Source organism: Dreissena polymorpha, chromosome 7 (genome assembly GCF_020536995.1).
Source record: "Dreissena polymorpha isolate Duluth1 chromosome 7, UMN_Dpol_1.0, whole genome shotgun sequence".
NCBI lineage: Eukaryota > Metazoa > Mollusca > Bivalvia > Myida > Dreissenidae > Dreissena > Dreissena polymorpha.
This window is the reverse complement of record NC_068361.1, coordinates 53,478,419-53,502,678: the sequence shown is the minus strand read 5'-3', so window position 1 is coordinate 53,502,678 and position 24,260 is coordinate 53,478,419. Positions and strand designations below refer to the sequence as shown.

Genomic DNA, 24,260 nt, shown 5'->3' with positions numbered 1-24,260 from the left:
AATATGTCTGACCCTGGTGTGTTTATGTACATCAAATATTGGACTTGTTCGCTTAATAACGCTTACCATTTTTTATTATTGGTAATTGTTCGTGCCACATAAATTATTGTTTGCATTTACATATGCATTTTGTTTGTACAAGCCATGTTTACCTGCATGTCGTTTCGTACACAAGTAGCAAAACAAGATCCGTTTGATATATTATCACACATGTACAATCATAAAGACAAGTAACACTTCAATGTCTACCAGGGCATATTTTCAGAAAAGTCTTGTTATACACATTTTATGTTGGCGTGTGACCTTACATAAAACCCTAAAAGTTCCTTCTTTAACACTGACGCGGTGTAGAATGAGCGATAGGTTACTTCGCCTATTTCCGAATGTGGTTGTAAATCACGTTGTTAACGCAGGTTTCTTATTTTCAATCTGAATAAATATTAATTATAAGCAAGCAATGGCCTTTCCTATCTTATGATATTCTGCACAGGCTTATCTGGGACGACACTTTACCCACATGCATTTAACCCCCTTTTCACAGAGCAAGGCCCACATATAAAATATACATTCGCACGAGCATAGTGACGGAACAGCCCGATTAAGAATGGCGGGATTCAGGATTATTGAGGTTGTTGCAAATAAGTCGATACATCACTCTGAGAAATTATAATTGTAAATGTTTCTTTTAAATACTCTGGTTGATGGTGCGTTTAAATAAAAAATTCATTAGTGAAGTATATAGATCACCAGGTAGACGTAGTAACACACCACGTGCCACCGTAGGGTACAAGCAGGTGCGCACACGTGTCAGCTGCACGAGCATGTCCGAGATAGTAACGGAAAGTAACAAACGCGAGAAATGTTATATATATTTTAGTATTGATTGATGTCATTTACGATTTAATTCTTCGTATACATACAGTTGATTTCACTAAATTATTGCACTCATAATAAAAACAAGAAATATCTTTAAAAAGATATACGGCGTTGATGTTGTAATGTTTGCGACCAGTGAAAGGAGATGGAATGAAACGACCATGTATTTTAATGAAGGTAGTGAGTGATAAGAAGATAATATATTTTAATGTATTTACAAATAAAAATGAAGAAGAAGAGGTGAAATTGTATGTTTTATTGTCAATAAGTATAATGTAATGACTAGGTTTTCATAATTGAAAGAGTAATACATTAGTTTCAATAGGAAAAGAAAACATATTCGCCACTGAAATACTATGAACATAATGTTGGAATGAAATAAAAGATTATATGTTATAATGTGTACATTTGTTAGTAGAATGTTAACATAAAAGACTCAATATTGCAAGCATCATAATGATATGAATTTTTAGCAGATAAACATAACTTTGTATAAAAAATGAACAAAACAAAGTACAAAGAAACATATTTACACTAATAAACGCAAATATGGATTATAATAAATCAAATACAGATATATTTCCAACACTTATATATTTCCTTAGTATCGCGGGCTACCGCCCCAAACCCTCGCTTTGACGATAGTACTGCGTACCGGTAAACTGCAATCTAGCCTGTTTTTGTAGTGTTTAGTGTGGCCGCTACGGCATGTAAACAGTAGATTCTTTTAATTGTAGAGACATGTGATTAATGCTATACTGCTTCGTAAACTAAGGAAAAACGTTTCGATGTAATATTAAGAGGATGTATTGTATCATGACAGTTTTTAATTTATAGTAATTTACATGTAATTAACAATATATTCATATTGCAGTTCAAATGATATGCATCCAATGTTTTAGTCTGGGAACCAGACTACCAATGTTTACGGTGATTTTTGTATTATTTGCCAATGCACAATTCGGGTTTATTCATTTCGGACCTATCACGAATGAAGGTCATCTAAGGTCAAAAGACTGAGTTAAAGAAGACATCACAGTAAGAGTTGGCGTTCTTTATCAACAACGTATGAAGGTCAATCTCTATTTTTGTAATTACTGAGCGGTGTGTACGATTTATTGCCGTTGTTAATTTGTCTCGGACACCAAATGTCTTAGAACGAATGACACGAACTTCTTATTTATACCAGTTGTGTTGATGCAAGAAACCAGTCCAATCATACATTTGTATTGATGTATTGAGGCAAAAAATCAGTTCAATCATACATTTGTATTGATGTGTTGAGGCAAGAAATCAGTTCAACCATACATTTGTATTGATGTGTTGAGGCAAGAAATCAGTTCAATCATACATTGGTATTGATGTGTTGAGGCAAGAAACCAGTCCAATCATACATTTGTATTGATGTATTGAGGCAAGAAATCAGTTCAATCATACATTTGTATTGATGTATTGAGGCAAAAAATCAGTTCAATCATACATTTGTATTGATGTATTGAGGCAAGAAATCAGTTCAATCATACATTTGTATTGATGTGTTGAGGCAAGAAATCAGTTCAATCATACATTTGTATTGATGTGTTGAGGCAAGAAATCAGTTCAATCATACATTGGTATTGATGTGTTGAGGCAAGAAACCAGTCCAATCATACATTTGTATTGATGTATTGAGGCAAAAAATCAGTTCAATCATACATTTGTATTGATGTGTTGAGGCAAGAAATCAGTTCAATCATACATTTGTATTGATGTGTTGATGCAAGAAATCAGTTCAATCATACATTTGTATTGATGTATCGAGGCAAGAAATCAGTTCAATCATACATTTGTATTGATGTATTGAGGCAAGAAATCAGTTCAATCATACATCTGTATTGATGTATTGAGGCAAGAAATCAGTTAAATCATACATTTGTATTGATGTATTGAGGCAAGAAATCAGTTCAATCATACATTTGTATTGATGTGTTGAGGCAAGAAATCAGTTCAATCATACATTTGTATTGATGTGTTGAGGCAAGAAATCAGTCAATCATACATTTGTATTGATGTATTGAGGCAAGAAATCAGTTCAATCATACATTTGTGTTGAGCCAAGAAATCAGTTCAATCAAAAAATGTTCAGCCAAAATATCAGTTCAATAAATACATTTTCCTTGGCTATCCGACGACAACCAACTAGTACATTAATTAACCATATATCTCAAAAGGATCTTCTTTCTTTAAACTGCTAACTGCATGTATATAAGCCAATACGGTGTCGCACATGCCTGGCCTAGGTGATCCAAAACAGTATCATGAATGGACGATAAGGACCAACACGCACTGTGCTTTCTTCGAACCGGTAAGCCGCAATATTCCCGGTGTCTGTCCGAGTGTACTCTTACGGGGTTAACGAAGATCAGACAAGGGAGAATATCGGGGTCATTTGCGCCTCCGTCGAACTCCAATTAAACGTTTGGGGTCAGCTGTCGTGACCCATGTCCTCCCTGCCCCGGTAATCACACACTAAAATGACCCGGACTAATAGTACCGAAATTTAAATTCCGACAAAGGTATACATTCTCGGGTCAAAATCCTAGTATTTAATCACGTATATCCCCATTCTCCAAGAGAATATAGATGCATGACTTAAAGGGATCTTTTCACGCTTTGGTAAATTGACAAAATTGAAAAAAGTTGTTTCAGATTCGTAAGTTTTCGTTTTAGTTAAGATATTTGTGAGGAAACAGTAATACTGAACATTAACCATGCTCTAATATAGCCATTATATGCATCATTTGACGATTTTAAAACCTAAAAATTATAAAGCGTTGCAACGCGAAACGATTGAATAATTTGGAGAGTTCTGTTTTTGTCGTTAAATTTTGTGAAAATACGAAGATTGCTTATATAAGGTATAAAATACGTCAATAATGTGTACTCGGCGGAATAGCTCAGTAGGCTAAAGCGTTTTTACTTCAGGACTCTGGCAGGACTTCAGGGGTCACTGGTTCGAAACCTGCTCCGGGCAATGTTCTTTTCCTTTTTAAATTTTTTTCTTGATTTTTTACTGGAGCTTTTATGATCCAATGTTTACATTTATCAATATAAAGCATTTAATGAATAAGTTAAAAAAAAATGCCAAAATCTGTGAAAAGGCCCCTTTAATTTGAATTACGCAACACAATACACTGGATTGTATAGTTTATTTGCACAACATCAATAAGGGTCACATATCCATGAGAACAAAACATTTACGAAGTGTTATAGTGTGGCAAGATTTATTATTTGCTGTTACACATACTAAAGAATATTTTTAATTTTTGACTTCTTAAGAAAACATGTGTACACAATTTAAACACATGAACAGTGATTAATGTAATCAAGTGTCCACTACACAATGTGAACCCGTGCTCTGTAAGCAATATGTCAACACGTGACAACTAGACAATGAATGTAAACACGTTAAAACTACACAATGTAAACACGTAACCACTACATAATTTAAAAACGTTACAACTACACAATTTAGACACGTGTCCACCAAACAACAGAAACATAACCAGTAGAGAATTTTTGTTTATATCCGGTAGTCTTTTATTTCAGACAAACATTATCTCCGTTTGTGCTGAGATGAAAACGGCCGTTTATCACCTCTATTTTGAAATGCATTTATAAATGAGCCAATGCAACTTCCGAGGTGGCGCTCAGGCCCGGATGTTTTGGAATGTCATGGATAATTTTACAGGACGATTAGGTTGTATATGTTTTTGCAGCATACATCGCATTATTTTTAAAATCAGGCAATGTAGTGCGATTCAACGAAGATTAAATCATCCAAATATATACAGAAACATACATCCTCAACCCATGAGAACCTTTATAAGTTGTGGCATGGTGGAGTTTTAAAAAGCATTTCGATGAGTTTTTCCTGTGTCGAACAAATTCCACCCGAGTAAATCACTAACGACATCAGACGATTGCGCACAGCATATATAAGATGCTGCATGCACAAAAATATTGTCTTCTTGTCGACGTAATATATAAGTTTGCTTTTTTCCAAAAGATATGGAGCCAATGCTAAGGAGATGGCGCTAATGATAGGAGGTGGCGCCAATGCAGGATGTATCAATTTACAGTCGTATCGCCATGACATCATCACATGACGTACATTTGATAGATAATGCTATTTGTTATATTTACTTTATTTTCAACGTACATACGAAGGCCAAAATCTTTATAGAACATAAACACATTCTACAATAAATATGGTATTTTTTAAATATATAAGTAATCAACTCAATTAAGAAGTCACTAACATGAATAAAACATATTGTACGATGCATACCAAAGATTTGTAATACCCAATAAAACCCATAACTAAATTCTCAACAATATCAAAATAGTTCATCGACAGCAATTTGTGTACACTATGATAATGCACGAAATAAATATAAGATAATACTTCTTTTTGAAACGTTGATTTGTGGCTGTTAATCCAAATGCTTAATTTACTAAAAGGCCATGGTGATCGCATCTTAATTAGGCTCATGTATTTTGTTTTTCCCACTATCAACTCCTACAAATTAAGATAGCTCGGTATTTTTCCGTTAACTTTTTTGTAGCATACATGTTAAATGTTCCTATCTTACAAAGACGAACGTTTAAATCCATCAAGACAATATTAGAAAACTGTTTCTAATTAAAAACTCACGCGACTCAAATGTGCTGAAGTAGTCAACTTACAAAAAAATGAAACCATAGACGTAAAATATGTCACTTAAAAATAGCTATAAATATTAATTGGCCACGCCATATTTTCTAAGCAGATTAATTGGCTCCATCTCTTTTTGAAAAATACAAATTTATATATTAGATCGACTAAAGCCGATGTTTTTGTGCATTTACGTGTACATGTTCAAACGTTAACTATACAAAACAACAACAATTTCTTTCCAATGCCAGACAAGTGCTTAAGAAATAATTCTTTTATATCAAAATCGATGTTTACGAAGTGAGAGCGTCTGGTAGAATGACTATACGCAACCTACAAATATATCTAAATTTCCTCGTGCAAGAACTGACCAATAGAAATCGCTTATATTTCTACTGTAAACTTGTTATAAGACAAACATTTCACGGCTTACTTCGAAACACGTGAAATTTGTATTTCATGTTTTTGCAACGCACACGTGAAACACAACATCGAACAACCAACTCATACGATAAAATCCACAGGGACAACGCTTTCGCGCAGCATTCCCAACTTAACAGTTCTTCAAAACAGAAGGCACAAGGTAAGTTCATAGCATTCGACTACGTTTGGTTGTGTCATTTCTCAACGTAAAGTTTACTATTCAAAGCAGAGACACGGAAGAGAAGAAGTGGTTAAAAAAATACACCGAGCATCGTCAGTAAATGAGACACACGAAATCGGCGTTGTCGCGAGCAACTCTTGATACCCGAGTGCTGCAATAGGTCAATGACCGCATGTTAAAACATGGGTGGCACAATGGAAAGCAGACGGGACACGGTGCAAACGTTTCACCCGTTACCGGCAATGACACTTTTTCGTCGCACCCTTCCCCTTGCATGGTTCCCGGATTACCAAGCCTGGACACAAACCTTATGCACCAGGCGCGGGGGATTAATAAACAGTAGCGTTCAGCATACTTCTAAATGTGCTTTTGAGTCTTTGACATGACAGGGTGGTTTATGGTATTCTTGCATTGTGTGATTTTAAATAGCCTGTGATATATTTAAGCGAACATAAGTGTTTGTCTAAGCTGAACTTAAGAATTATTATAATTCTGGAACCTGGTAGTAGTTAATATATGCTTTTAAATGCAATTCTGTCGCCCTGATTAGCGTTCTGGAAAAGGCCATGAGGCATTGTTATAAGATATAGAACCTTTCAAATGAATCGGGCTTGGGAAAAACGGGCCTTCATGCACGTAACAAATTTAAGCGGCACTCCGGCAAAACGGGGTTCAATGCATGTAACGCACCAGAGCAGCGCTACGGGAAAACGGGGCTTAATGCACGTGTCACTTTTGAGCGGCGCCATGGAAAAATCGGGCTTTATGCACGTGTCATAATTGAGCAGCGCTCTGGGAAAACGGGTCTTAATGCATATGCGTAAAGTTTTGTCCCAGATTAGCCTGTGCAATTTGAGCAGGCTGATCAAGGACAATACTTTTTGCTTGTATTGTACTTTTCGTTTCAATGTATTATCTTTTTATCAGAAATACAGTGAAGGCGGAAAGTGTCGTTTCTGATTAGCCTGGATGGACTGCACAGGCTTATCTGGGACACCGCTTTTCAGCCTTCTTCCGAGAGTCCCAATTTCCTGTTTTCCGACTTTCCAATTCACAAGAAATGTTCGTCTGAGTAGATGCGCGTGCGTTACTTGCGGCAATATTTCGAATCCGTTTGGTTCAATCAGAACGGACGGTTCTGTAAAATTGCATATAAATTTTGATTGTGTGTGCGAAAACCCAAATGTGCTTCTGTTTTTGGATGTAATGCTGTTCAATTGACGTATTTCGTACCAACATTATGATTTTTGTACCCTGTGCTTTTTTATTGAACATAATGTTTGTCGCAGTACTCATAGGGCTGTACCGATGTTTACAAAATGCTATTCACTCACTAGTGTATGTTCGCCTAGAAGTAATAATACGATGTGTGATGCATAACGCATCGATTTCATTCATCGGAACCAAGCGATATTTACACGTATGCGCTTGTACACACATAAACTATGGTATATCTATTGAGCCCCGTTTTGCGGAAACGAGGCTTGAAGGATGTGCGTATAGTCCGCACAGGCTAATCTAGGACGATACTTTTCTCTTAAACTAGATTTTTGCAAATAAGATACTTCACTTAAGCGACACAAAAGTGTATTGAGCCCGTTTTCTCGCCAAACGCGTGTCTAATATTTCTAGTTATCACAAAATACTCATGTTTGTGTCTTTGCCTTTGCTTTTAACGATTGCTCAATATGTGAATATTGGAATATGTATTTTAAATGTTGTATATATGAACATTTCTATATGTCTTACATATAAATGGTCATGTAAATATGGTTTAATATGTTATTTAGTATACATTGGTTTTTATACTAAATATCGCTGTAATAATATCGCCTGTCGACTCTCGCCTTTTTTTTCAACGGTTTTACAGTAATGTTTAAGCATTTATTATCAACATGGCTGCCCTTTTAAAAAATATCCCCCTTTTGTCTTCCCTGATTTTTTGAAAACGCGACAGTCGACATGCGATATTATTACAGCGATATTTGAACAGTACAAATATCGCGTGTCGCTTCGTGTATCGCGCAAAATATCGAGTATTGCTTTGTGTGTCGTGTGTCGCGGTCTGAAATTAGACCGCGCTACACGTGATTCGGATAATATGGGCGATATTTGAATACTAAAATATTGTTTATCGCTTCGTGTGTAGCGCAAAATATCGTGTGTCGCTTCGTGTTTCGTGTGTCGCCTTTTGAACGCGAGACACGATATTTTGCGCGATACTCAAAGCGACACACGATATTCTGCGCGATAAACGAAGCGACACGCGATATTTTGCGCGATACGCGAAGCAACATGCGATATTAACCACGATATATCGCCTTTTGGGCTACCTACACAAGGGCGATGTTTCGTGGTACATTGTCGCGCGTCGCTTGTGTATCGCGCAAAATATCGTGTGTCGCTTCGTGTGTCGCTTCGTGTGTCGCGCAAAATATCGTGCGTCGCTTCATGTATCGTGTGTCGCACTTGATGAAAGAAGGGCGAGATTATAGATGGCACTATCCGGATTCCGTAAGTACACACCAATTTATTTCCTACCACATGCACAAAGAAATATTCAAACATAAAGTCACGGTAAGTGTCCCTTAAGAGGATTGAGTCTTCAAATAAATCATGTTGATTTTATAGAGCGTATACAATTGCACACACCTGAAATATTTAGTAAGTGTAACCTTGACTGAAGTGAGGGAGAAGCTACAAATAACACGTTTGCTGTATCATTGATTAGAACTTCCATTTTGTAATATTCCTTTTGAGCAACCGTTAAGGGCACAAATATTTCCGGCACAATATTTGTTGTTGCAGCCACAATGTGTCATGTGCTGGGCACGGGACCCATTGTGTCATGTGTTTGACACAGGACATACTGTCTCATCTAGACTTGTGTAAATAGCTTAGATTTATCACACCGATATGTTGCATCATCGCGTTAACACCATCTACACAATTTAAATTACGTTGAGTAAGTTCTATGAAAAATATAGACTTTATTCATATAAAAATACCGTCTTCATTGAGTATAAACAGTTTCCAGAGAAGCGTTTACCGGTATAGGCATAGTTTAGTTGTATTCGTTAATAGTATTACATGATTTTAAATAAATCTACGTATTCTATTGTGAACTATATCTACAACAAGTCTTGCACGTGATGTGTTTTTCTTTTAATGAAATCCAAAAAAACAATCAACATAAAATGAAAAGTCACAACTTCCGTCTGCGTCGGTGGCTGGAGATGGGAAGTCTGCAGATTCGTCATAAACGTGTTCACAGTGATGCTCTTCGACCTTCAATGGGAATATTGTATTACTTAATTTATATCATGCAAATTACTTTAAGTTTGAGTTATTGACGTTGTTACTTTATGGATATAAGACTAATGGGCATAGATGCCTATTTTGGCGAACAGACAACGCTTAAACACGTTTGTTGTCATTGCTTAACACTTTATTGAGTGTACTGATTACAATGAATATTATTCGTTGATAGCAGTAATAAGCACGCTAAGAAAAGAGTGCGTGTAAAAATACATAAAACAGCGTTTACAAAAATATGAAAAGAAGTACGTGTGTTTGAGAATATGTTAACACATATGTTAGAATATACTTACGTAACATTCTTTGACGTTTGGTTCTTCCTGTGCCTGGTTCATGGAGTATGTACTAAGTGATGGAGTGAGATAAGATTGTAGATTGAACAGTTGGTAGTTGTGATTGTTGTCCTCGTTGATCATGTTGTAAGCATCGGGATGGTTGCAGTGGTTGTCGTGTTGGTTGTGTTGGTTAGATGCGGATTTCTGGCTGTTTTGATGGCGGGAGATCTCATGTGGTGCGAAGTTTGGGCTGCTGAGTGAATGTTGTAAGTTGTAAACTGCTGTGTTTTGTTTGCATATGCTGTCCTGAAGTGCTGTTATTTCTGCGTTTAGTGTTTGTTGTTGGTGTTCTAATTGTTGGTAAAGTTGGTGCTGGTCGGTAATGGTATCTTAAATGGAATCAATTTCTTGCTGCATCTCTGCCATATTGTATCGTACGTTTTTGAATTCCTCGAGAAGTTGTTGGTGAGCGTTGTGGTATATGTGAATGTAGTGTTGCAGGTTGTTGTTGTTATTATTCATTAAAAAATCGTGGAACTCCATGATATTACCAGGCACAGGAATATTCTGGAATGCTCCAGCTGTATCCTGCTCCAGCATCTGAAAGAAGATATGAATGGAGGCGATTGTGGTAAACCTTGTAAACATTGAATAAAACGAACTATTTAGCATCGTAGTAGAAGTATGATGGATGCATAAGAATAACACGGAGTAAAAGAAGAATTCAGATGGGAAGAAAAATAGAACGACGATTAAGACAACAGAGAAACGACAGGGCATAACGAATGAAAGGGGGATTAATTTAAAGAAGAAGAAAAAGAAAAAGACGAAGCAAAAGAAAGAAGGTTAGAAAGAAGAAGAAGAAAGAATAGGATAATAATGATAAGAAGACGAAGAAGAAAGAAGAATGATACAAAAACAAAGAAGGATAATAGTAAGAAGAAGAAGAAAGAAGAAGAAAAACAAGAAAAAGAAAAAGAAGAAAAAAGAAGAAGAAGAAAAGAAGCAGAAGAAATGTGCAATCAAAGTAAGAATTGTTTAAAAAAAGTAGGAAACATTATAGAAAAATCACTATTTGAAAGAATAACAAGCAAAACATTTGCAATGAATACTTTAAAATATTGAATGTTTATATTGAAGTTCTTACCTGTACAACAAAAAGCCACTGCTAAAATCATTTAGCTAACATACAAAATGTCATTGTGACGCATAAGTAATGGCAATAAATTATCATCATTTAATTACTTTGTGCACAGCAGTGCTATTGCTTTGTCCCGATTATCAATTATTTATTATTTACGCTGAACCAAATGTTTTGCGTACAAATTGTATTTACGACGTGGTGTTACAGTCAAATACGACCTTTACCTGGTAGGCTGGCGTGATGTCCACTTCTCCGTCATGATTCCAGCCGATTCTTTGTATAAAGAACATGTAATTACTAAATCTATTTTCGAGCACGTAAATGCCTTCCATCTTGCTATTTGTTGAAACGTTATGACAACGGAGTCATCAGCGCGGGCGTCATTACGTCATTACGCCAAAATATTATGACGTCATTATGTTGTAATAATTTGACGTTGAAATCACGCATTTGATAGTCATTACATTTTTTTGCTCTGTCAACATTTTTTAAAATTTTACCGATGGTCCAGTTTGCGCTATTTACAAGACCATTTGTTTTATTAAATGAAGCCAAGCAGGTCGAGCAAAAAAAGAAGATCTATTACTGAAAACAGGCCTTCGAGTAAATCGAGCTTTTGTTTCAAGAGAATTCCATCTCAATTATGTTTTCATCTTAAAACGTTTGTAGTTCAACTTTACTATGGTTATCAATCTTTCTTATTTAAATACAAATATCATTTGAGGATAAATTACGTTAGCGTTGTTTGTACGCACACATTAGACGAGTTTTTCCAAAGTTGTAAATATCCGGATAACGTGCGCGTGTATTCAATCATATGATTGGTTATTCCTTTGTACAATTGTGCCGTTCAAAAAAAGTGGTATGTGCTTAAGGTTACGATATACTAAATAATCGTTTCATGTAGGGCTGTACTCTCTAAAAAAAATATCATAGTTGACTCGAAGACATGTTTTACACTTTAAACTATTGTTCTGGTTTTATCTTTTGGAGATAGTGGTAGGGCACGAATTGGTGTTTACTACTAAAGCCCTGAAATATGATAAACTTAGAGACTATAGTAAAACAGTGCACTGAAAAAGGTTACATTCTACCAGAAAACGGCCGGAAATAAGTTGCAAAAACAGTCAATTTTGCCTTTTGTCAAGTTCTTTCTTGGTTCGTACATTACATATATTTTTTATTGCACAAATGGATTTTAAGCGAACATTAGTATTTGTCTTTTGATGTTTAATATGAGTTGCGCTCTGAGAAAACGGAGTTTAATGCACGGAACAGTTTGAATCTCTGATTTGTCTGCTTCAATTAGCTTAAGGTGAATGTAAGAATTATTATAATTCTGGAGCCTGGTAGTAGGCGATATATGCTTTCAAACGGAATTCTGTCGCACTGATTAGCGTTCTGGAAAAGGCCACGAGGCAGATTGTAAGATATAGAACCTTTCAAATGAATCTGGCTTGGGAAAAACGGGACTTCATGCACGTGACAAATTTTAGCGGCACTGTGGGAAAACGGGGTTTAATGCATATAACGCACTGGAGCAGCGCTGTGGGAAAGCGGGGCTTCATGCACGTGACACATTTTAGCGGTACTGTTGGAAAACGTGGTTTAATGCATATGGCGCACTGGAGCAGCGCTGTTGGAAAATGGGTCTGAATGCATGTGCGCAAAGAGTTTTCACAGGTTAGCCTGTGCAGCCCGAGCAGGCTAATCAGGAACGACACTTTTCGCTTGTATGGAACTTTTCGTTTCAACGTAGTATCATCTTACCGAAAATCCAGTTTAGGCGGAAAGTGTCGTCTCTGAATAGCCTGTGTGGACTGCACAGGCTTATCTGGAACATCACTTGACGCCAATTCATTAAGCCCCTTTTTCCAAGCGCGCCGCTTAAAACGCTCAGGAGAACTACGGACAACAAACTAGATTTCCTCTATCATATCACGTGAATGGTCTCATCTTGGACTCGGCTCACGACGGACAGTCTACTTCCGAGTGTCTTGGTTTTCCTGTTTTTCGACTTTCCAAATCACTGCAACCGAGGTCATGTGGTCAAGAAATATGCGTTTTAGTAGACGCGCGTGCGTTACTTGTGACAATATTACGAATCTGGTTGGTTCATTATACCCCCATTACTGGTAATGGGGGCTATATATGAGTCACTTTGTCGGTCTGTCGGTCGGTCTGTCGGTCTGTCCCGAAATTTCATCCGATCTTCACCAAACTTGGTCACAAGTTGTATCTAGATGATGTCTTGGTCAAGTTTGAATATGGGTCATGCCAGGTCAAAATGTAGGTCACGGGGTCACTTAGTGTGTTTTAAACAAAAAGTTTGTCCGGACCATAACTATGTCATTTCTCGTTAGATTTTAAAATGACTTGGTACATTTGTTCACCATCATGGGACGGTGTGTCGTGTGAAAAAAGTACGTTGATATCTCCAATGTCACGGTCACACTTGGAGTGAAAAGGTCAAATGCTTGTTCGGGCCATAACTTTGTAATTTATGGTGAGATTTTAAAATCATTTGTTAAATTTGTTCACCATCATTGGACGGTGTGTCCCGCGAAAGAATTACGTCAATATCTCCAAGGTCAATGACACACTTTTAGTTCAAATATCATAAATGAGCTTGTCCGGGCCATAACTATATCATTCATTGATTTTAAAATCATTTGGCACATTTGTTCACCATCATTAGACGGTGTGTTGTGCGAAAGAATTACGTCGATATCTTCAAGGTCAAGGTAACACTTAAAGTTCAAAGGTAAAAAATGGCCATAAATGAGCTTGTCCGGGCCATAACTATGCTGTTCATTGTGAGAATTAAAAATCATTTGGCACATTTGTTCACCATCATTGGACAGTGTGTCGCGCGAAAGAATTGCGTCGATATCTCCATGGTCAAGATCACACTTTTAGTTCAAATGTCAAAAATGGCCATAAATGAACTTGTCCGGGCCATACCTATTTTTTTCATTGTGAGATTTGAAAATCATTTGGCACATATGTTCACCATCATTGGACGGTGTTTCGCACGAAAGAATTACGTCTATATCTCCAAGGTCAAGGTCACACTTTGAGTTCAAAGGTCAAAAATGGCAATAAATGATAATGGCGTAATAATTCTTAAAAATTGCCATAAATTAGATTCTCTTGTTTTGTGAAGACAGCATGCAAAACAGTATGTGTCAATGCGGCATGTGGGGGTATACGTCACGTCTGTGACAAAGCTCTAGTTCAGAACTTCTTATCTAATGACGTCGAGTTCAGGGCGGACCTTTCCAATTGCATATGTGTTTGGATTGTGTGTGCGGGAACCCAAATGTCCTTCCGTTTTTGGATATAATGTTGTTCAATTGACGTATTTCGTACCAACATTATCATGTTTGTAGCCTGTGATTTTTTATTGAACGTAATGTTTGTCGCAGTACTCATAGGGCTGTATCGATGTTTACGAATTGCTATTCACTCACTTGTGTATGTACGACTAGTATTAATAATAAGACGTGTGTGATGCATAACGTATCGATTTCATTGATCGGTACCAGCCGATATTTACACGTATGCGCTTGTACACAGATAAACAATGGTATATCTAATGAGCCCCATTTTGACACGATATTTTGCGCGATACTCAAAGCAACACACGATATTCTGCGCGATAAACGAAGCGACACGCGATATTTTGCGCGATACGCGAAGCGACATGCGATATTTACCACGATATATCGCCGTTTGGGCTACCTACAAAAGGGCGATATTTTGTGGTAAATTGTCGCGCGTCGCTTGTGTATCGCGCAAAATATCGTGCGTCGCTTCGTGTGTCACGCAAAATATCGTGCGTCGCTTTGAGTATCGCGCAAAATATCGTGTCTCGCGTTCAAAAGACGAAACACGAAGCGGCACACGATATTTTGCGCTACACACGAAGCGATAAACGATAGTTTATTATCCAAATTTCCGTAAGTACACACCAATTTATTTCCTACCACATGCACAAAGAAATATTCAAACATAAAGTCACGGTAAGTGTCCCTTAAGAGGATTGAGTCTTCAAATAAATCATGTTGATTTTATAGAGCGTATACAATTGCACACACCTGAAATATTTAGTAAGTGTAACCTTGACTGAAGTGAGGGAGAAGCTACAAATAACACGTTTGCTGTATCATTGATTAGAACTTGCATTTTGTAATATTCCTTTTGAGCAACCGTTAAGGGCACAAATATTTCCGGCACAGTATTTGTCATGTGCTGGGCACGGGACCCATTGTGTCATGTGTTTGACACAGGACATACTGTCTCATCTAGACTTGTGTAAATAGCTTAGATTTATCACACCGATATGTTGCATCATCGCGTTAACACCATCTACACAATTTAAATTACGTTGAGTAAGTTCTATGAAAAATATAGACTTTATTCATATAAAAATACCGTCTTCATTGAGTATAAACAGTTTCCAGAGAAGCGTTTACCGGTATAGGCATAGTTTAGTTGTATTCGTTAATAGTATTACATGATTTTAAATAAATCTACGTATTCTATTGTGAACTATATCTACAACAAGTCTTGCACGTGATGTGTTTTTCTTTTAATGAAATCCAAAAAAACAATCAACATAAAATGAAAAGTCACAACTTCCGTCTGCGTCGGTGGCTGGAGATGGGAAGTCTGCAGATTCGTCATAAACGTGTTCACAGTGATGCTCTTCGACCTTCAATGGGAATATTGTATAACTTAATTTATATCATGCAAATTGCTTTAAGTTTGAGTTATTGACGTTTTTACTTTATGGATATAAGACTAATGGGCATAGATGCCTATTTTGGCGAACAGACAACGCTGAAACACGTTTGTTGTCATTGCTTAACACTTAATTGAGTGTACTGATTACAATGAATATTATTCGTTGATAGCAGTAATAAGCACGCTAAGAAAAGAGTGCGTGTAAAAATACATAAAACAGCGTTTACAAAAATATGAAAAGAAGTACGTGTGTTTGAGAATATGTTAACACATATGTTAGAATATACTTACGTAACATTCTTTGACGTTTGGTTCTTCCTGTGCCTGGTTCATGGAGTATGTACTAAGTGATGGAGTGAGATAAGATTGTAGATTGAACAGTTGGTAGTTGTGATTGTTGTCCTCGTTGATCATGTTGTAAGCATCGGGATGGTTGCAATGGTTGTCGTGTTGGTTGTGTTGGTTAGATGCGGGTTTCTGGCTGTTTTGATGGCGGGAGATCTCATGTGGTGCGAAGTTTGGGCTGCTGAGTGAATGTTGTAAGTTGTAAACTGCTGTGTTTTGTTTGCATATGCTGTCCTGAAGTGCTGTTATTTCTGCGTTTAGTGTTTGTTGTTGGTGTTCTAATTGTTGGTAAAGTTGGTGCTGGTCGGTAATGGTATCTTTAATGGAATCAATTTCTTGCTGCATCTCTGCCATATTGTATCGTACGTTTTTGAATTCCTCGAGAAGTTGTTGGTGAGCGTTGTGGTATATGTGAATGTAGTGTTGCAGATTGTTGTTGTTATTATTCATTAAAAAATCGTGGAACTCCATGATATTACCAGGCACAGGAATATTCTGGAATGCTCCAGCTGTATCCTGATCCAGCATCTGAAAGAAGATATGAATGGAGGCGATTGTGGTAAACCTTGTAAACATTGAATAAAACGAACTATTTAGCATTGTAGTAGAAGTATGATGGGTGCATAAGAATAACACGGAGTAAAAGAAGAATTCAGATGGGAAGAAAAATAGAACGACGATTAAGACAACAGAGAAACGACAGGGCATAACGAATGAAAGGGGGATTAATTTAAAGAAGAAGAAAAAGAAAAAGACGAAGCAAAAGAAAGAAGGTTAGAAAGAAGAAGAAGAAAGAATAGGATAATAATGATAAGAAGACGAAGAAGAAAGAAGAATGATACAAAAACAAAGAAGGATAATAGTAAGAAGAAGAAGAAAGAAGAAGAAAAACAAGAAAAATAAAAAGAAGAAAAAAGAAGAAGAAGAAAAGAAGCAGAAGAAATGTGCAATCAAAGTAAGAATTGTTTAAAAAAAGTAGGAAACATAGAAAAATCACTATTTGAAAGAATAACAAGCAAAACATTTGCAATGAATACTTTAAAATATTGAATGTTTATATTGAATTTCTTACCTGTACAACAAAAAGCCACTGCTAAAATCATTTAGCTAACATACAAAATGTCATTGTGACGCATAAGTAATGGCAATAAAATTATCATCATTTAATTACTTTGTGCACAGCAGTGCTATTGCTTTGTCCCGATTATCAATTATTTATTATTTACGCTGAACCAAATGTTTTGCGTACAAATTGTATTTACGACGTGGTGTTACAGTCAAATACGACCTTTACCTGGTAGGCTGGCGTGATGTCCACTTCTCCGTCATGATTCCAGCCGATTCTTTGTATAAAGAACATGTAATTACTAAATCTATTTTCGAGCACGTAAATGCCTTCCATCTTGCTATTTGTTGAAACGTTATGACAACGGAGTCATCAGCGCGGGCGTCATTACGTCATTACGCCAAAATATTATGACGTCATTATGTTGTAATAATTTGACGTTGAAATCACGCATTTGATAGTCATTACATTTTTTTGCTCTGTCAACATTTTTTAAAATTTTACCGATGGTCCAGTTTGCGCTATTTACAAGACCATTTGTTTTATTAAATGAAGCCAAGCAGGTCGAGCAAAAAAAGAAGATCTATTACTGAAAACAGGCCTTCGAGTAAATCGAGCTTTTGTTTCAAGAGAATTCCATCTCAATTATGTTTTCATCTTAAAACGTTTGTAGTTCAACTTTACTATGGTTATCAATCTTTCTTATTTAAATACAAATATCATTTGAGGATAAATTACGTTAGCGTTGTTTGTACGCACACATTAGACGAGTTTTTCCAAAGTTGTAAATATCCGGATAACGTGCGCGTGTATTCAATCATATGATTGGTTATTCCTTTGTACAATTGTGCCGTTCAAAAAAAGTGGTATGTGCTTAAGGTTACGATATACTAAATAATCGTTTCATGTAGGGCTGTACTCTCTAAAAAAAATATCATAGTTGACTCGAAGACATGTTTTACACTTTAAACTATTGTTCTGGTTTTATCTTTTGGAGATAGTGGTAGGGCACGAATTGGTGTTTACTACTAAAGCCCTGAAATATGATAAACTTAGAGACTATAGTAAAACAGTGCACTGAAAAAGGTTACATTCTACCAGAAAACGGCCGGAAATAAGTTGCAAAAACAGTCAATTTTGCCTTTTGTCAAGTTCTTTCTTGGTTCGTACATTACATATATTTTTTATTGCACAAATGGATTTTAAGCGAACATTAGTATTTGTCTTTTGATGTTTAATATGAGTTGCGCTCTGAGAAAACGGAGTTTAATGCACGGAACAGTTTGAATCTCTGATTTGTCTGCTTCAATTAGCTTAAGGTGAATGTAAGAATTATTATAATTCTGGAGCCTGGTAGTAGGCGATATATGCTTTCAAACGGAATTCTGTCGCACTGATTAGCGTTCTGGAAAAGGCCATGAGGCAGATTGTAAGATATAGAACCTTTCAAATGAATCTGGCTTGGGAAAAACGGGACTTCATGCACGTGACAAATTTTAGCGGCACTGTGGGAAAACGGGGTTTAATGCATATAACGCACTGGAGCAGCGCTGTGGGAAAGCGGGGCTTCATGCACGTGACACATTTTAGCGGTACTGTTGGAAAACGTGGTTTAATGCATATGGCGCACTGGAGCAGCGCTGTTGGAAAATGGGTCTGAATGCATGTGCGCAAAGAGTTTTCACAGATTAGCCTGTGCAGCCCGAGCAGGCTAATCAGGAACGACACTTTTCGCTTGTATGGAACTTTTCGTTTCAACGTAGTATCATCTTACCGAAAATCCAGTTTAGGCGGAAAGTGTCGTCTCTGAATAGCCTGTGTGGACTGCACAGGCTTATCTGGAACATCACTTGACGCCAATTCATTAAGCCCCTTTTTCCAAGCGCGCCGCTTAAAACGCTCAGGAGAACTACGGACAACAAACTAGATTTCCTCTATCATATCACGTGAATGGTCTCATCTTGGACTCGGCTCACGACGGACAGTCTACTTCCGAGTGTCTTGGTTTTCCTGTTTTTCGACTTTCCAAATCACTGCAACCGAGGTCATGTGGTCAAGAAATATGCGTTTTAGTAGACGCGCGTGCGTTACTTGTGACAATATTACGAATCTGGTTGGTTCATTATACCCCCATTACTGGTAATGGGGGCTATATATGAGTCACTTTGTCGGTCTGTCGGTCGGTCTGTCGGTCTGTCCCGAAATTTCATCCGATCTTCACCAAACTTGGTCACAAGTTGTATCTAGATGATGTCTTGGTCAAGTTTGAATATGGGTCATGCCAGGTCAAAATGTAGGTCACGGGGTCACTTAGTGTGTTTTAAACAAAAAGTTTGTCCGGACCATAACTATGTCATTTCTCGTTAGATTTTAAAATGACTTGGTACATTTGTTCACCATCATGGGACGGTGTGTCGTGTGAAAAAAGTACGTTGATATCTCCAATGTCACGGTCACACTTGGAGTTAAAAGGTCAAATGCTTGTTCGGGCCATAACTTTGTAATTTATGGTGAGATTTTAAAATCATTTGTTAAATTTGTTCACCATCATTGGACGGTGTGTCCCGCGAAAGAATTACGTCAATATCTCCAAGGTCAATGACACACTTTTAGTTCAAATATCATAAATGAGCTTGTCCGGGCCATAACTATATCATTCATTGATTTTAAAATCATTTGGCACATTTGTTCACCATCATTAGACGGTGTGTTGTGCGAAAGAATTACGTCGATATCTTCAAGGTCAAGGTAACACTTAAAGTTCAAAGGTAAAAAATGGCCATAAATGAGCTTGTCCGGGCCATAACTATGCTGTTCATTGTGAGAATTAAAAATCATTTGGCACATTTGTTCACCATCATTGGACAGTGTGTCGCGCGAAAGAATTGCGTCGATATCTCCATGGTCAAGATCACACTTTTAGTTCAAATGTCAAAAATGGCCATAAATGAACTTGTCCGGGCCATACCTATTTTTTTCATTGTGAGATTTGAAAATCATTTGGCACATATGTTCACCATCATTGGACGGTGTTTACGCACGAAAGAATTACGTCTATATCTCCAAGGTCAAGGTCACACTTTGAGTTCAAAGGTCAAAAATGGCAATAAATGATAATGGCGTAATAATTCTTAAAAATTGCCATAAATTAGATTCTCTTGTTTTGTGAAGACAGCATGCAAAACAGTATGTGTCAATGCGGCATGTGGGGGTATACGTCACGTCTGTGACAAAGCTCTAGTTCAGAACTTCTTATCTAATGACGTCGAGGTCAGGGCGGACCTTTACAATTGCATATGTGTTTGGATTGTGTGTGCGGGAACCCAAATGTCCTTCCGTTTTTGGATATAATGTTGTTCAATTGACGTATTTCGTACCAACATTATCATGTTTGTAGCCTGTGATTTTTTATTGAACGTAATGTTTGTCGCAGTACTCATAGGGCTGTATCGATGTTTACGAATTGCTATTCACTCACTTGTGTATGTACGACTAGTATTAATAATAAGACGTGTGTGATGCATAACGTATCGATTTCATTGATCGGTACCAGCCGATATTTACACGTATGCGCTTGTACACAGATAAACAATGGTATATCTAATGAGCCCCATTTTGACACGATATTTTGCGCGATACTCAAAGCAACACACGATATTCTGCGCGATAAACGAAGCGACACGCGATATTTTGCGCGATACGCGAAGCGACATGCGATATTTACCACGATATATCGCCGTTTGGGCTACCTACAAAAGGGCGATATTTTGTGGTAAATTGTCGCGCGTCGCTTGTGTATCGCGCAAAATATCGTGCGTCGCTTCGTGTGTCACGCAAAATATCGTGCGTCGCTTTGAGTATCGCGCAAAATATCGTGTCTCGCGTTCAAAAGACGAAACACGAAGCGGCACACGATATTTTGCGCTACACACGAAGCGATAAACGATAGTTTATTATCCAAATATCCGTAAGTACACACCAATTTATTTCCTACCACATGCACAAAGAAATATTCAAACATAAAGTCACGGTAAGTGTCCCTTAAGAGGATTGAGTCTTCAAATAAATCATGTTGATTTTATAGAGCGTATACAATTGCACACACCTGAAATATTTAGTAAGTGTAACCTTGACTGAAGTGAGGGAGAAGCTACAAATAACACGTTTGCTGTATCATTGATTAGAACTTGCATTTTGTAATATTCCTTTTGAGCAACCGTTAAGGGCACAAATATTTCCGGCACAGTATTTGTCATGTGCTGGGCACGGGACCCATTGTGTCATGTGTTTGACACAGGACATACTGTCTCATCTAGACTTGTGTAAATAGCTTAGATTTATCACACCGATATGTTGCATCATCGCGTTAACACCATCTACACAATTTAAATTACGTTGAGTAAGTTCTATGAAAAATATAGACTTTATTCATATAAAAATACCGTCTTCATTGAGTATAAACAGTTTCCAGAGAAGCGTTTACCGGTATAGGCATAGTTTAGTTGTATTCGTTAATAGTATTACATGATTTTAAATAAATCTACGTATTCTATTGTGAACTATATCTACAACAAGTCTTGCACGTGATGTGTTTTTCTTTTAATGAAATCCAAAAAAACAATCAACATAAAATGAAAAGTCACAACTTCCGTCTGCGTCGGTGGCTGGAGATGGGAAGTCTGCAGATTCGTCATAAACGTGTTCACAGTGATGCTCTTCGACCTTCAATGGGAATATTGTATAACTTAATTTATATCATGCAAATTGCTTTAAGTTTGAGTTATTGACGTTGTTACTTTATGGATATAAGACTAATGGGCATAGATGCCTATTTTGGCGAACAGACAACGCTTAAACACGTTTGTTGTCATTGCTTAACACTTAATTGAGTGTACTGATTACAATGAATATTATTCGTTGATAGCAGTAATAAGCACGCTAAGAAAAGAGTGCGTGTAAAAATACATAAAACAGCGTTTACAAAAATATGAAAAGAAGTACGTGTGTTTGAGAATATGTTAACACATATGTTAGAATATACTTACGTAACATTCTTTGACGTTTGGTTCTTCCTGTGCCTGGTTCATGGAGTATGTACTAAGTGATGGAGTGAGATAAGATTGTAGATTGAACAGTTGGTAGTTGTGATTGTTGTCCTCGTTGATCATGTTGTAAGCATCGGGATGGTTGCAATGGTTGTCGTGTTGGTTGTGTTGGTTAGATGCGGGTTTCTGGCTGTTTTGATGGCGGGAGATCTCATGTGGTGCGAAGTTTGGGCTGCTGAGTGAATGTTGTAAGTTGTAAACTGCTGTGTTTTGTTTGCATATGCTGTCCTGAAGTGCTGTTATTTCTGCGTTTAGTGTTTGTTGTTGGTGTTCTAATTGTTGGTAAAGTTGGTGCTGGTCGGTAATGGTATCTTTAATGGAATCAATTTCTTGCTGCATCTCTGCCATATTGTATCGTACGTTTTTGAATTCCTCGAGAAGTTGTTGGTGAGCGTTGTGGTATATGTGAATGTAGTGTTGCAGGTTGTTGTTGTTATTATTCATTAAAAAATCGTGGAACTCCATGATATTACCAGGCACAGGAATATTCTGGAATGCTCCAGCTGTATCCTGCTCCAGCATCTGAAAGAAGATATGAATGGAGGCGATTGTGGTAAACCTTGTAAACATTGAATAAAACGAACTATTTAGCATCGTAGTAGAAGTATGATGGGTGCATAAGAATAACACGGAGTAAAAGAAGAATTCAGATGGGAAGAAAAATAGAACGACGATTAAGACAACAGAGAAACGACAGGGCATAACGAATGAAAGGGGGATTAATTTAAAGAAGAAGAAAAAGAAAAAGACGAAGCAAAAGAAAGAAGGTTAGAAAGAAGAAGAAGAAAGAATAGGATAATAATGATAAGAAGACGAAGAAGAAAGAAGAATGATACAAAAACAAAGAAGGATAATAGTAAGAAGAAGAAGAAAGAAGAAGAAAAACAAGAAAAAGAAAAAGAAGAAAAAAGAAGAAGAAGAAAAGAAGCAGAAGAAATGTGCAATCAAAGTAAGAATTGTTTAAAAAAAGTAGGAAACATTAGAAAAATCACTATTTGAAAGAATAACAAGCAAAACATTTGCAATGAATACTTTAAAATATTGAATGTTTATATTGAAGTTCTTACCTGTACAACAAAAAGCCACTGCTAAAATCATTTAGCTAACATACAAAATGTCATTGTGACGCATAAGTAATGGCAATAAAATTATCATCATTTAATTACTTTGTGCACAGCAGTGCTATTGCTTTGTCCCGATTATCAATTATTTATTATTTACGCTGAACCAAATGTTTTGCGTACAAATTGTATTTACGACGTGGTGTTACAGTCAAATACGACCTTTACCTGGTAGGCTGGCGTGATGTCCACTTCTCCGTCATGATTCCAGCCGATTCTTTGTATAAAGAACATGTAATTACTAAATCTATTTTCGAGCACGTAAATGCCTTCCATCTTGCTATTTGTTGAAACGTTATGACAACGGAGTCATCAGCGCGGGCGTCATTACGTCATTACGCCAAAATATTATGACGTCATTATGTTGTAATAATTTGACGTTGAAATCACGCATTTGATAGTCATTACATTTTTTTGCTCTGTCAACATTTTTTAAAATTTTACCGATGGTCCAGTTTGCGCTATTTACAAGACCATTTGTTTTATTAAATGAAGCCAAGCAGGTCGAGCAAAAAAAGAAGATCTATTACTGAAAACAGGCCTTCGAGTAAATCGAGCTTTTGTTTCAAGAGAATTCCATCTCAATTATGTTTTCATCTTAAAACGTTTGTAGTTCAACTTTACTATGGTTATCAATCTTTCTTATTTAAATACAAATATCATTTGAGGATAAATTACGTTAGCGTTGTTTGTACGCACACATTAGACGAGTTTTTCCAAAGTTGTAAATATCCGGATAACGTGCGCGTGTATTCAATCATATGATTGGTTATTCCTTTGTACAATTGTGCCGTTCAAAAAAAGTGGTATGTGCTTAAGGTTACGATATACTAAATAATCGTTTCATGTAGGGCTGTACTCTCTAAAAAAAATATCATAGTTGACTCGAAGACATGTTTTACACTTTAAACTATTGTTCTGGTTTTATCTTTTGGAGATAGTGGTAGGGCACGAATTGGTG

General features: G+C 36.8%; 2 protein-coding genes across 8 annotated transcripts; both read right to left on the bottom strand.

Annotated features, from left to right (window-relative positions):
* Positions 1-9,324: 9,324 nt before the first annotated feature.
* On the bottom strand, positions 9,325-17,442 carry LOC127838976 (uncharacterized). 5 transcript variants are annotated; one of them, XR_008030091.1, is made up of 3 exons: positions 17,302-17,442; positions 9,788-10,369; positions 9,325-9,464 (listed from the first exon to the last, which is right to left on the bottom strand). XR_008030091.1 is itself a non-coding variant. In XM_052367114.1 (3 exons), the coding sequence occupies exons 1-3, from the start codon at positions 17,407-17,409 to the stop codon at positions 9,342-9,344; spliced, it is 813 nt and encodes a 270-aa protein (XP_052223074.1). In that variant the 5' UTR covers positions 17,410-17,436; the 3' UTR covers positions 9,325-9,341. The 5 variants fall into 5 exon arrangements, 3 of the variants coding, with proteins under 3 accessions (XP_052223074.1, XP_052223073.1, XP_052223076.1); XR_008030090.1 differs by lacking the exon at positions 17,302-17,442 and adding an exon at positions 11,138-11,278; XM_052367114.1 differs by lacking the exon at positions 9,788-10,369 and adding an exon at positions 15,954-16,535 and having other exon boundaries at positions 17,302-17,436.
* Positions 17,443-21,655: 4,213 nt separating this feature from the next.
* LOC127838977 (uncharacterized) lies at positions 21,656-23,604 on the bottom strand. 3 transcript variants are annotated; one of them, XM_052367118.1, is made up of 3 exons: positions 23,462-23,604; positions 22,119-22,688; positions 21,656-21,795 (listed from the first exon to the last, which is right to left on the bottom strand). In XM_052367118.1, the coding sequence occupies exons 1-3, from the start codon at positions 23,573-23,575 to the stop codon at positions 21,673-21,675; spliced, it is 807 nt and encodes a 268-aa protein (XP_052223078.1). In that variant the 5' UTR covers positions 23,576-23,604; the 3' UTR covers positions 21,656-21,672. The 3 variants fall into 3 exon arrangements, with proteins under 3 accessions (XP_052223078.1, XP_052223077.1, XP_052223079.1); XM_052367117.1 differs by having other exon boundaries at positions 22,119-22,700; positions 23,468-23,604; XM_052367119.1 differs by having other exon boundaries at positions 23,468-23,604.
* Positions 23,605-24,260: the final 656 nt, after the last annotated feature.